Source organism: Antedon mediterranea, chromosome 4 (assembly GCF_964355755.1).
Source record: "Antedon mediterranea chromosome 4, ecAntMedi1.1, whole genome shotgun sequence".
Lineage (NCBI taxonomy): Eukaryota > Metazoa > Echinodermata > Crinoidea > Comatulida > Antedonidae > Antedon > Antedon mediterranea.
Genome location: NC_092673.1, coordinates 12,245,063 through 12,260,456, shown reverse-complemented (window position 1 = coordinate 12,260,456; position 15,394 = coordinate 12,245,063). Strand labels below are relative to the sequence as shown.

The 15,394-nt window shown below is 37.2% G+C and overlaps 1 protein-coding gene across 1 annotated transcript in view; it reads right to left on the bottom strand.

Annotated features, from left to right (window-relative positions):
- LOC140047558 (polycystin-1-like protein 2) overlaps window positions 1-15,394 on the bottom strand; it is a 43,261-nt gene that overhangs the window by 13,964 nt on the left and 13,903 nt on the right. The window contains exons 9-11 of the mRNA XM_072092599.1: window positions 8,303-8,397; window positions 393-501; window positions 34-294 (exon numbers count right to left, since the gene is read on the bottom strand). Of these exons, the coding sequence (XP_071948700.1) occupies window positions 34-294; window positions 393-501; window positions 8,303-8,397 (465 nt within the window). The remainder of the gene's footprint in view (window positions 1-33; window positions 295-392; window positions 502-8,302; window positions 8,398-15,394) is intronic.

Genomic DNA, 15,394 nt, shown 5'->3' with positions numbered 1-15,394 from the left:
TTCAATAGTAATAAGCTGATATATCAAAAATACCTTTATATCAATAACTTCATCATAATTATCATCAGATACCGTAATTTCACTATGAATATTATCAGGCAATCTAAAAGCTATACCACTGTCAACATCCTCACACACCAAGCCATCAATGTCCCATTTCTCCTGCTTTTGAAGTACAACAGACATAATGTCAGTTTCCAAACGGGTTGGTTTCTCGCCTGGTACTTTGTTGACAAGAATTGCTGACTTCACTTGTTCAAGAGATTTCATAGACACTAAAGTCACATTACGATTCTAAAAATAAAAAAAAAACATTAATCTACTATCATTTTATTACAAAATCTCTATATTAATATAATTATTCAAGGAAATCTATTCTAAAAATTGTTTACCTGAGATGCATAATCTTTCTTGTCTTCACTTTCCATTGAAATTTTGTTTTTTGTTTGTGGTGGTGGAGCTGTGGTACTCATGATATTAGAAATTCCACTCAAAATATACCTTTAAAAAAACAATTGAGACCAGGAATTACAGTTTAGTTTTTTCTAAAACAAAAGATCTGGAAGATTTGTTTGATTGTTAACTACTTTATAGAAGAACTTTACAACAACAGACTACAACCCCCATGGTTTGTTGATCCTATAAAAAATCAAACAAGAGGATATTAATGATATTATTTTTTCCTCTTCAGTTGTATCGTGTATGGATGTTTGAAAGGTCGACATATTCCAACCTAAATAATTATTGCCTTCTGAAAAAATGAGACAATAAACATTTTTAGGGCCTGAAGAATTATACCTGAACATTTCTATTTATTTCATTTGACTCCAATTTGTATTCTACAGCAGAGAACCTCTGAATTTCATTTTGGTTTAAAACAAAAAAGAGCCTACATTATTAATATGATTGTTAAACCCCCATTATTTATATATTTTTCTTAATTTCATTAGAAGATTAGAAACGATACAAGATGAAGTAAGAGGACTTCATATTTATTCACTATTCGTATGGCCAGCAAAGCTAATCACACTCTTCAGGTGAATTACAAAACATGATGCAATTTGTTCACAGGACTACAGATAATAAATTCCCAGGAAGTTATGTTTACACTATACAAGGTCTATTGTTTCAGACAAATTTCATAGAACATTAGACCTATAGAGAAAGATAAAAGCATCTTCTGTTGAAGATCATAACTTTTTCATAAATATTATAAAAAGAAATGATGGTATCATGAAATTCTACAAGATTTAGTGGTTAAATGGGTACTACGGATTTAGAAGTTAGGTTAGGTAAGACTCTTACATTACACTCTCACACATTAAAATATTATTACATTGCTTTTCTATCTGTCTGTCTGTCTGTCTGTCTATCTATCTAGGCATTAGTTCATCCATTGTTGAATGAATTAAGCCCTCCTCATAACATTTCCATTTCTGTCTAATTCTTGCTGTCCTAGTCCATGCAGCTGTTCCAATGTATGTTGTTAGATCATCTCTCCACCTTCTTTTCTGTCTTCCTCTTTTCCTCTTTCCTACTCTTCGTTGCCATTCTGTTAATCTGTATGTCCACCTATTATCTTGAAATCTTGCCACATGCCCAGCCCATCTCCTTTTTGACTGTCTTACTTTCTCCATTATATCTGTAAACACCTGTCTTTTTTCTGATGATTGTATGATTGTATGATTTACCCTGTTTGAAGCGATAAGTTCATCATTTTCATTTTCATTTCATTTCATTTATTTCGTCTCACATAATTATAACAAAAAATAATAAACACTAGAGAGAGACAGGATTCCCAAAAGCGAACAAAATCAAACTATCAAGTGGGTCTCCAGCAAAACAAAATCATCCAACAATAAAATACAAAATTACAACATTAAAAACAACATGAAGATTAAAAAGTACAAAATATCTATACTCTTTGAGTAGTTGTAAGTTTCTGTTCAAGTTCCTTTGTTATTACCTCCGCCAAGGAGGTTATGTTTTCACCCCTGTATGTTTGTGTGTGTGTGTGTGTGTGCGTGCGTGGGTGTGTTTGTGTGTGTGTCTGTGAACAGCCTGGAGGCCACAGTTTTTATCCGATTCTAACCAAATTTGGACACAATGATCTATGCCCAAAAAGCTCGGACGAGTTCGAATTTGAGGGGAAAGGTCATAGGTCAAGGTCACAACTAACAAAAAACTATTTTACTGCCTAGAGACCACAGTTTTGATCCGATTCTCACCAAACTTAGCCACAATGATCAATGACACATCATATAATTGTGGTTAAATTTTGAAGGGTCAGGGTCAAAGATCAAGGTCCACAAAAAAAAAAAAATAAAAAAATAATAAAAAAAAAAAACCCTCAGTGGGACTTGAACCAGCGATCTCAACTGTGAGAGGCTGGATACCTAACCATTACACCACACTGTCATCCACAACTTTGTAGTGTGCAGTTAACATATTTACACTGAGAACTAATAAAAAAAAATGTAAAAAAAAAAATATTCAGGGGGAATTTTATGTAGGGGAATTTTACAGTAGGCGGAGGTTTGTACTCTCGGAGTACCCTCTAGTTGCCCATGTCTCTGAACCATGTCATAGTTGATAGCACACATTGGTTAAATAATTTCTTTCTCAGTGACATTGGTATACTTTTGTCGGTCAGCATGTGTTTGTGTCTGCCAAAATTCATCCATCCTGCTTTTATTCTTAACAGAACTTCCTCCTTCGTGGTGTCTTCCATTTTCAGTGTTTGTCCTAGATATTTATATTCTTCCACTTTTTCTAGTTTTCGGCCCTCCTATTTCAATGTCTTCCTGAGTGTCAAAGTTAGTCATGTATTTTGTTTTGTCTTTGTGCATAGTTAGTTCGATTGATTTACTCTCCTTATTCAGAATTGAGAGCTGGTTTTTCATATCTGCAACTGATGTTGAAATCAATGCCACGTCATCCGCAAAACGGAGGTCTGTAAGCATTTCTCCATCAATAGTTATTCCTCCATTAAGCTGAGCCTTTTTGAATACTTCTTCGATGGTTGCTGTGAATATCTTTGGGGACAGAGTATCACCTTGTCGTACCCCTCTCTGTATATGAACCTCTCTTGATATATTACATTGCTTTTATGAATGGTTTATTTGTAGACGGTGCAGGCATGGTTCAATAATATGTACATTAGTAGAGCAGTTAGTGCCATAAAAATAGCCAAGTTGTGCACTTTATTACCAAAGCATGAAACTTGCCACAAAGTTTCTTTGATGTATATAGATTAAAAATATCGGGGGGTGCCAAGTGTCCAACGTCCGGTATGGCGGCCATCTTGATTTCAAAATGGCCACCATAAAAACAAAAAGTCTTCATATCTTGGCAACTATAAACAGTAGAGACTTGATTCTGGTGTTAAATTGTTCACAAACCACATATTTCTATTTGCTCTAATGAAAAGTTTCGTCAAAAAATGACCGGAAATGACGTTTCTCCCAGTTTGACCTTTGACCTCTTATCTGTATATCTCAGTAACTACTGATCATTTTCAATCGATTTTGGTGTCATTTTGTTCAGAATAGAGACATTTATATTTGTAGTAATGAAACATTTTCACATAAAATGACTGGAAATACAATTTATAACCTTTGACATATATAATATGTGAACATACTGTATGTGGTTTACATTGGTATAAATGCACCTAATTTTTTTTTTAACGAAATAAATGACACTGCAAAAATGAGCAGGAATTATTATTCTGAATTTTTGACTTTTGATGTGATAGGATAGGCGTAAAGTATGACAGATCACTGAGAAACAGCAATCACTGAGCTCATCTATGCCGACTGGTTTGCTAAACTGTGATGTGTCAATCGTTAGATAAAAGTTTTGGTCCTCTCTCCATCATCTTTTTTTTTTGCAATGTATTATACCATATGGACAATTGTCTGAAATAAAAGTTGAATTGAATTGTTAGATGCCATTTGGAAATATTTTTGATGTAAAGTAGCATTCTTTCGTTGGCCTCTTTGATGTTGCATATGAGACAAGTTCGGAAAGTTTTCATTTTCATGAGTTAAGAGAATACCGTCTTTCAAACTTACTACAAACTTATCCTGCATTTGTGCAGTAGACCTACTTTCATTAGTCAGAAACTCAGATAATTCTTGTTCATTTTCGTTGCATCTAAAAAAATGTACTCCATTTTTATGGTAATGGGCCTTTGCTGTAAACCATCTGTATCCTTTTCCTCGATTTTCTCTACTCATTGATTTTTTAGCAAAATCCGAACCAAATCAATTCGTAAAAGACATCTCAATATAATTATTCAAGTAATTCTCAAATTAGTGACATGGACCTACAATATACTGTTCTGTACAAGACCTTTTTAGGCATCCACTTGTGAACTTTCACTTTGAAGGTCTTGGTCTCCTAATCATACAAGAAACAATGTCTGATTTAATCAATCAAAGTAGTGGGTCCAGACAAAGAAGGGGATGTAAGACCATCCACAGACAAAGAAGGGGGTATAAGACCATCACAGACAAAGAAGGGGGTATAAGACCATCCACAGACAAAGAAGGGGGTATAAGACTATCCACAGACAAAGAAGGGGTGTAAGACCATCCACAGACAAAGAAGGGGGTGTAAGACCATCCACAGACAAAGAAGGGGGTATAAGACCATCCATACACAAAGAAAGGGGTGTAAGGCCATCTACAGACAAAGAAGGGGGTGTAGGACCATCCACAGACAAAGAAGGGGGTGTAAGACCATCTACAGACAAAGAAGAAAGGGGTGTAGGACCGTCCACAGACAAAGAAAGGGGTGTAAGGCCATCCACAGAGAAAGAAGGGGTGTAAGACCATCCACAGACAAAGAAGGGGTGTAAGACCATCCACAGACAAAGAAGGGGTGTAAGACCATCCACACAGAAAGAAAGGGGTGTAAGACCATCCACACACAACAAAAAAAGGGGTGTAATACCATCAACAGACAAAGAAAGGGGTGTAATACCGTCCACAGACAAAGAAGGGGGTGTAGGACCGTCCACAGACAAAGAAGGGGGTGTAAGACCACCCACTGACAAAGAAAGGGTATAGGACCACTTACAGACAAAGAAGGGGGTATAAGACCATCCACAGACAAAGAAGGTGATGTAGGACCATCCACAGACAAAGAAAGGGGTGTCGGACAATCCACAGACAAAGAAGGGGATGTAAGACCACCCACAGACAAAGAAGGGGGTGTAAGACCATCCACACACAAAAAAGGGATTATAAGACCATCTACAGACAAAGAAGGGGGTATAAGACCATCCACAGACAAAGAAGGGGGTATAAGACCATCTACAGAGAAAGAAGGAGGTGTAAGACCATCCACAGACAAAGAAGGGGTGTAAGACCATCCACAAACAAAGAAAGGGGTGTAATACCATCAACAGACAAAGAAAGGGGTTTAATACCATCAACAGACAAAAAAGGGGGTATAAGACCGTCCACAGACAAAGAAAGGGGTTCACGACCATCCACAGACAAAGAAGGGGGTATAAGACCATCCATAGACAACGAAGGGGGTGTAGGACTATCCACAGACAAAGAAGGGGGTGTAGGACCATCCACATACAAAGAAGGGAGTGTAGGACCATCCACAGACAAAGAAGGGGTGTAAGACCATCTACATACAAAGAAAGGGTGTAAGATCATCCACAGACAAAGAAGCGGGTATAAGACCATCCACAGACAAAGAAGGGGGTATAAGACCATCCACAGACAAAGAAGCGGGTATAAGACCATCCACAGACAAAGAAGCGGGTATAAGACTATCCACAGACAAGGAAGGGGGGTATAAGACCATCCACAGACAAAGAATGGGGTATAAGACCATCTACAGACAAAGAAGGAGGGGTAGGACCATATTACCGAGGAAGCATAGGCCTACAAAAAGAAGATGCAATCAAAATAGGCCTACCAGCCACTTGGAAAACAATAAATTGTAGAATAACTGAGGCTTGATTGTTGAAATATAAAGGGTTCTTTGTAAGGTCATTAATAATATATTGATATAAACACGATCATCATACTATTCATTTGACATTCAAATACAGTCTATCTCGAAAAGAAGCTCATACTATCACCTTTTCGAGGTTTGACGGTATTCCATAACATGTATGTTATTTCCTCTGTCAAACTATTAAAACTTTTAGCGAATCAGAAGGTGCCAACATCGTTGAACTAATAATGGTACCACCAAGCACAATATTTACCAATTCTATGTACAATATACAATTTAAGTACATTAATCATTTAATATAATTACGCCTATCAGGTCAAAGTTCAAAATTAGGTGCATTTAAGACCACCAAAAACCACATACAGTATATTCACATAATTAAAAATCAATAATTAAATGTCAAAAGTCATAAATTGTATTTCTGGTCATTTTATGTAAAAATGTTTCATTACTACAAATATAAATGTATTTATTCTGAACAAAATGACACCAAAATCGATTGAAAATGACCAGTAGTTACAGAGATATACAAATACGAGGTCAAAGGTCAAACTGAAAGAAACGTCATTTCCGGTCATTTTTGGACGAAAATTTTCATTAGAGTAAATAGAAATATATAGTTTGTGAACAATTTGAGACAAGAATTAAGTCTCTAATGGGTATAGTTGCCAAGATATGAACATTTTTTGTTTTTATGGTGGCCATTTTGAAATCAAGATGGCCGCCATACCGAACGTTGGACACTTGGCACCCCCCGATATTTTGAATTTATATACATTATAGAAACTTTGTGCCAAGTTTCATGCTTTGGTAATAAAATGCACAGCTCATGTCATTAACTGCTCTACTACATGAGACAAGCGGCTTAATGTGCCATCTGAAGGATTTGGTTAATAAGAGTAAAGCATCAAACTTGCCTATCACATGCTAGTTCGATTGCCTTATCATTACACCATCACTATCTGGTCTATACAGCACGCGAAGCACCATCATTTTACCATGTTACTCTTTTGAAAAACTGTACTGACCAAACATCCCCCTTTTTTCAGCCTAATGTTTGCATTAAGGCTGGTCACTTGATGGTAAAATATATTGTGTGTCATAAAACAATAAAATAAACAATAGTTAAACAACACATTTGCAAGGAAAACTAGCTCCAGCTCGATAATTATGCCAAAATAGATTTTATTCGCTAACTTTGTTATTTTTAAGTTGGTGAATTAAAAAAAGTTAGGTGGAATTTGAATTTCAAAATGGCTGACATTCCACACTAAACTTTGTCATCCATGGTATCATTAGAAAGGGAATGTAATACTGATCATTTTATCCCATACATCCATATCAAAAAATGCATAGTTACACAGTTATTTAACAATAAAACACGTGACCAATAAAGATTAAATTTTCTCAATAGCTTTTTTTATTCTGAATACAGTTTTACTAATACCTATTTGATTTTACTTTGATTTTTTCCAATTATGTACATAAATTGTTTTTAAATGTAAATTGAACAGGTCTCCTTAGTATTAAGATGAATACGGTTTTTCTTATTGATTTAACAATTCATGGTAATGCAACTCTATTTCTGGACAGATGGTTTTATATTGTGTGGTACCCGGTTCGACAACAATAACACAGTTATACAAATGATTTTGAACGCTACGCAAATGATACCATGACCCGTAGCATTTTTTTTTAAACGAAAACAGAAATTTAGACTACTCAAACTAAAATAGATTCAGAATTTAAAAAGCTATCCAACGAAACAAAACAAAGGTGTGATTTGACAAACAATTTATTTCACCTTGTTCACTGACTATAGTGTTAATTTGATTTTAAATACCTCGGAAACTTTACATTGTAGTACCGTACTTATTCAGTATTAAGATAATATATAATATAATATAAAACATATCAAATGGACAATTATAAAAAAATAGGAAGAAAATAAAACAAACATTAACAAAGCTGTATTCAGAATAAAAAAAGCTATCCAACGATATATAATATAAATTGCATGTTGATCTTTTGACCTTTATTGCGCAATAACTATGTAACTATGCGTTTATTGATATAGATGTAAAATGATCAGTATTACATTCCCTTTCCAATGATACTATGGATGACTTACTGTAAGTTTAGTGTGGAACGTCAGCCATTTTGAATACAAAATGGTGGCTGAAGGAGTGGTTGAAAAAAAAATGGCAACTAACTTTTTTGGATTCAGCAACTCAAGAAGAACAAAATTACCTAAAAAAATCTATTTTGGCACAAATATCGAGCTGAAAAATCTAATCACAAGATGCATGTTCAATACCTGGCTGTTCCTTCTACGGCTTCTCCTCCTACACCTATACTAGACTGTTCGTTCAGGTATTTCCCCAAATTTACATAAACTTCAGCTGCATATCTCTGAAAAACATGACTAAACACATTTAACTTATATTTGTAGTTGATAAACTACGTAGACTTCATGGGGGGAGGAAGGGGGGGGGGGGGGTATGAGAGATTTGCGGTAGTAAGAAACCAAATTTTGGCTGAACTTGTAATTAGATGCTAGTAAATCGACTTTATCAAGTATGCAGTATAGTTTCATTTTACATAACTTCACGCATAGCCCACGAAAGCAAAAAACCTTGTTTGTTGCAAAGTGATTACATCAACCCAAAAATCACTTACCGCGGAATGTTGAAAATCTACCAATGAAATCAGAAATTTTGTTTTATAACCCTTTATCTTCCTAAGAGAGAAATGTGGAACAATATCGTAATAGTAAACTCTAATATTATCAAATCCACATTTCGCGGTACATCTGAGATAGATGAGGTAGGTAACAAAGGAGATCTTTACACAGTTTTTCCATTGTGCTTGTCTATGGTTAGGTTTTTTTTCGTTAAGTTTTATTTGACATGTTGAAAGAAATGTAATGAAGATATGACTATATTTTGTATGTATATTTTAGAATTGAATGAGACAATTGAAATAAAACAACTCCATCTCAAACCCGCTCATTTTAGTTTCCATTTGTAGGAGTAAGAAACCGGGTAAGAAACCAAGTTTTGGCTGCACTTTCACAATTTTTACACAATGTTAAGGTTCTATAGACAGTATAGTGTCTATAGTAGATTTTTGTATAGCATGCTGTTTTAAAGTGTCACACTCTATAAATAAGGTTTAAATTGGTTAATTGTTCTCATTTCTATCTCTTTTAGGTTGATTGCGGCTTGACCGCTATCAACAGGTTGAAATAACGGTCTCTGTCTGCAGAGAAGCAGGAGGAAGCAAGGCAGTGATTGCCCGTCGCTCCTACCACCATGAAGCCAACTCCAACAGTATATATAGGCAGGCTGGTAGAGCTGCCGGGCTACCCAACCTATTTTTGGAAACTTTTCAATATAAAAGCTATTTTTTTTTATGAGGACATCAGGATTATCAAAACCATACAACTTGTGATAATCATAATCAGATCACATACCATCTCTTTATCTTCATCATTAGGTTAGGGAAGGCAATGAATATTATGTGTTCGCTAGAGCCCCTCTGAGCGCTTGGCTCTGGTGGAACAGCATATGCCTAGCTTTTCTCGCATTCAAACGCCGCTTAACCTTATAAAAATGTTATTTCGTTAAACAATTAAATTAAAAATTAAAATTTTATTTAGAGTTTTGAAATTTCTATGTTTAAGTGTATATTTAAGGTTATAATGTACATTATTTCTTGTCATTCTCCATAAACGAGAAAATGGCAAATTTATCGTCTTCAATATCACGCTAACCATAAATTATTCATGAGCACTGTCCTGTGGCTTCCAGTTGTGTTTCGTAACGTCCTATTATTTTGGGATAATGACGGAAAAGAGAGAGTAATTGGGTTTCAGTTTATAGAAAATAAATAAAATAATAATTTTTAAATGATTTCCTTGACCACATAGATTGCCAACTCACACTGTAGGATTAATTAAGTTCAATGTATAGAGTTTAGTTAAGATAATATAGCTTTGATTTAGTTGTCTATAAAATCAATAACCCAATTATTATTTACTAGCAGTAACCCTTAATATGTGGTTATATACTTTGCATAGGCAAGTATAATAAAAGCACACTCTAATAAAAGTACTTTGACAAATTATTAAAATAAAAAAAAATTGTATCAAGAATAAAATTCGGAACTATTTTACGGCCATTGATTTTGTTACACTATCCCTACACTTTGAAATATCTGTAATCTCAAAATTGAAAGCAATACTGGATATGGAACGTTAGACTTTACTTTTTGACTGTTCAGATTTTTAAAAACGCTAAAGAAAAATTGTGCTGTGTGAATTAGATGTGCGCGCAAACACATAACAAATAAGTAAGTAAGTAAGTATAAAATTTCAAACTATATTATTTTGGTTGTTTTTTGTTTGATACATATAGATAAAATAAAAAAGTAGACATAAATCGAATGAAAAACGCATTGCTGCGGAAACACAAATTGTTAAGTTGTTTTCATGTTCCACAATATAATGTGATGAAAATGCGCCCTCTACAGTTAAGTACGGTTCATTTATAAGGGATGTCCCGGGCCATGTGAGGATGATTCTCTGAACGGACGCATGAGCCTCCTTGTCATATTGTTGTACTGTACCTGTAATTTTTATACTTTGTCTTGTGGATATTTCATTGATTTACTTCGATTATGAAGGGTGAGTTTTGAATAAAGCAATTGAAACCGGATTTAGTGTGTAGTCTTTTATTTGATTATTTTGACGTAGACTAACTAGATAAGTCAGTGGGACACACCTGCTGCCAAACCTGGAGGTTCTTAACGTGACCTAATCTAAAAACGGTGGTGTCAGAAGTGGGATTTAGTTGGTTCTACTGTGATTTAGGAAACAGTTAGTGTTACCTTAGAAAAATTAGGCTCACTTTAAATTGTTAAAATTGTTATACTGTAATTATGAATAACACACTCAGGTCAATACAGGACGAAATAGAAAGGCTAGAACGAGAAATAAATACAACATTTAAGTCGTGGCTAAGGCTAGAACGAGAGACACCGGTGGAACCTGATACCCGGCTATCTGATCCTGAAAAGCCAAAACACACTTCATTCATGTTGGACAAGAACCGAGTCAATGAACCTGATCAGGCTACCGTTCTGTAGGTCTTCTACAACACGGGAAACGAGCGCCTGTAAAGTTACGGACTGACTTTGGTATTACAGTTAGGCCTAACCTGAATGATGATGCAGAATTTGAACAGAATCTAGAAAGGGAATACAGGAGAGGGGGTGTATAAACGCCTACCTCTAGGGTAGTAGAACCCCCGCTACCTTATTATCCTAGGGACAACCAGATGAACCCGGACTTGGGCCAAGGCTCAAGTTACATTACGAGGCTACAGTCATGTAATGGACCAGGGCAGTGTATATCAGCCTAGGCCGTATGGGTTCGGTACAGAAACAGAAGATCTGCTCCAGTCTCTTAGGCTGGATGAACCTGGGAGGTATCCTGTCACTAGTACAAAGTCGAACGAGGGCTTAATGAACGAAGTACAGGATTTCCCGCAAAGCTTTGTATCCAAACGAGCTGAAAAGAGAAAGACCTCTGGTGATGATCCGGTTGTAGTGGACGGGAGTATGTGCAAAGATTCAAATACCAGGCGCTCTAGTGTAATAACGGGTGGCCGTTATAGCGACGGCTATGAAAGTAGTCCTAAGAAGGTGACGATCCAGCCAAAGGAAACAGAGAAAATCGAACCAGTATGGGAAAGAGGCGTTTGAACGAGTATTTGGTGAAGTTATGAAACGACCGGTAGTGAATCCAGATTGTTATGAGGGAAAGACACCGTGGTACGAGTATCAGCGACATTTTAATTCATGTAGGCTAACAAACGGTTGGACAGGCGAACAGGCTGCAACGTTTTTAGCTGCTAGCCTCAAAGGTCTGGCTGTTGGGGTACTAAGAAATTTTCCGAACCAGAAATACACGTATGCAGAACTGTCTGCAGCCTTAGAGAGGCGATATGGGACCACCCAACAGAAGGAAAACTTTCTTCTAGAATTGCGGGTTTGTCGACAGAAAGTTAGAAGAGTTATCAGAGGCTTGGCCAGAATATCCGAGAGTTGGCAGCTCGTGCTTATTCAGACCTTCCCAAGCCACAGAGAGAACAATTGGCCAAAGGTCATTTCTTAGAGGCTGTAGAAGACTCAGAGGTACGAGAAGGAATTTTTCGAGCATGTCCAAAAACTCTAGATGAGGCAATAACCGCTGCATTGAACGTTGAAGGATTCCAGAAATTAGAGAATAGCCGCCAGCCAGCGAAGCCTAAATACGTAAGGACATTCAAGAAGACAAAAGTGGAAAGCGGATTAAGCAGCTAGAGGAGACAGTGGAGAATTTAAGGAAGCAGGTCGCCTCTCCTCAGCGTTTACCTGATGACCGGCGAAGAGCAGATAGGCCACCGATGAATGTCCCTTGGAACAGGATGAACCAGGGAAGAGACCGAACTTGCTTTCGTTGTGGAGAAAGAGGGCATTTCGCAAGAAATTGCAGGAATCGTAGACCCGATCGTTATAATCCGTTTCAGGGAAACGAGCAGCAACTGACCTGGTAGCCCGCGGGAAAGTTGATGTACAGAAAGGGCATCAAAGTACGAATAAGAGGGAGAAAGCGGAACGGGAACATGTACGCCAGAGTACGAGTTATTTCGACCCGAAGGATGGACTATATGTGAAAACTACAATCAATGGCTTGGAGATTCCTTTGTTGATTGATACAGATACACTGCTTTCTGCTTCCTTGTTCCGGCAATTGCCATTAAAGCAGAAGCCAAAACTTAAGCCACACTCTGTCGGCATACACCAGATAGACGGAGGAGCGTTGAAAGCGATAGGCTAGGCTTGTATGGAGCTAAAGGTTGGTAAGAGAACATGCGAATTGAACGTGTTGGTAGCGGACATCCAGATATACGGCATATTGGGAATGGATTTTCTACTTAAAACCAATGCAGTGATCGATACACGAGAATTAGAGTTGATGATAGGGGACGAACGAGTACGGTGTTCCAATCCAGAAGGAGACTATTTCACGCCAATCGTGCGAGTGAGCCAGGCCACAACAATTGAACCAGGCCATGAACAAATCGTCATGGGATACGTGGCACAATCCGCTGGAAGCAGAGGCCAGTGCCTGGTGGAGCCGCTGGACACAAATGGGATGGCTGCCGGAGGTCTCGTAATGGCCAGAGTATTGGTTACAGACGGAGCGAACCAGATCCCTTTGCGGGTGTACAACCCAGATTCTTGCCCCCAGGATGGGGGCAAGAATTGGAACCAACAATTGAACAAGAATCGGAACCAACAATTGAACCAGAATTTGAACCAGCAATCAGGCCAGTAATTGAACCAGAACTTGGACTTGAACCAGAGACCAATCCCGCATTTGAAACTGAGACAGATGTATTCCGCCGAAACCCCAGGCAGGTCAGGCGTAAGCCTAAACGATTTTGTACTACTGATAGCCATTTGTTTTTTTGTTCAACAGATCCTGACCGTAGATCTGACGGTAAACCGGCTGCAGTACCGGCAGAAAAGAAAGGACATCAGTGCAAAGTCAAAGGGGATATTCAAGACGGCTGAGAAGCTGCACAGTCACTTGAAACGGACCCATAGGGTTAAGAGACGGGAGCCTGAACCTCAAACCCTGCCGGTTGATGCGGATGTATTGACGCTCTCTCCGGGGTCACAGTCTCTAGTAGACTCGGTCCTGAGTGACCTCCCGCAGCCTAAAGTGAAAGTGAGGAGGCTTAGTGGTGGAAAGCCGTCATACCTTAGCCTGGAGCAGAGGAAGCAATTGACGGAGCCAATTGACACAGAGTCTTCTGATCAAGGGTCCGCCTTGCATCCAGGGCTGATGAGCAGAGTGCGAGAAGTAGTCGAGGAAGTGGCGATTAAGCATTTCATGGAAGATGGTTGGGTAACGAAGGTGGAGACAATCAAGCGGACTTATCGATTTTAGTTCTTTAAAGACATTATATCTAGCTACATTTCGTTATATTTGTATTTTATTTTAGTTTGTTTAAATTTGTTCCTTTGGATTCGACTTCACAAGATTCAAGAGACAAATCTCTCTAAGGTGGGGGTAATGTGATGAAAATGCGCCCTCTACAATTAAGTACGGTTCATTTATAAGGGATATCCCGGGCCATGTGAGGAGAGTTGATTCAGAGCACTGGACCTGAACGGACGCATGAGCCTCCTTGTCATATTGTTGTACTGTACCTGTAATTTTTATACTTTGTCTTGTGGATATTTCATTGATTTACTTCGATTATGAAGGGTGAGTTTTGATTAAAGCAATTGAAACCGGATTTAGTGTGTAGTCTTTTATTTGATTATTTTGACGTAGACCAACTAGATAAGTCAGTGGGACACACCTGCTGTCGAACCCGGAGGTTCTTAACGTGACCTAATCTAAAAACGTTACAATATCAAACCATTTGGAATCATTTTGTTTGTGTGTGTTCATTTTATTCATTTACATTTTTTTCAATGGTTTTGATATTTTGCATTTTTTTTGTGTGGCAGATATTTGTTACCTATTTGCTACTTTTGTAATTAAATTGTGGTCTCGTAGTAACTCATGCTCCGCACGGTCTTGTCTGCCTTAATAATAATTCGCATGGGATGACTAAGTAGTAAAGAAGTATAATAAAAGCGCACTCTTCTCGGCCCCTGAAAAATTATTTATAACAAAACAAATTGTCAAGAATCAAATTTGAAACTATTTACACCATTGATTTTGTTATACACGAAGTATTCCTTTATTTTGGAATCTGTAAGCTACAAAATGAAAGCAATATGGGACTTTGTGCTGTAACTGTGCGCATCAGAAAATGACAACGTGCATGAGAGGGACATGCACGTTCATTTAGTAAGATATAGAATTAAGATTTGAAGTATTGGAATAATAAAATAATTTGTATGTTTTCGTAGATATTTGTTATTTTGTGGAAACACGACACCTATTTGCATTCGTATTTGTGTGTGTGTTTATTTTTGTTCATTTACATTTTTTAAAATTTGAATGGTTTTTTTTATATTTTGCAATTTTTTGTGTGAGGTTTAGTATCTTTTTTGCTAGTTTGTCATTACATTGTGGTTTTACACATATCGGGGACTCGAACATACTAAGCACTGATATCAATGGCCACGGCCAAACCGTGATTTACGAAAATTATTCTGTTCAAAGGATAGGTGTAATTAATTCAAACTTCAACGACGCAATCATTCCCTGTTTTAATTTGGCGACCCGGCATGATATTTGTCGATCCGGCCATAGCGGTACACAACAGAGGAGGTTGCGTAGTTGATATGTGACGTAACAACATGTAAAATTAGTGTTTATCCTTAAAAAAATTCAGAA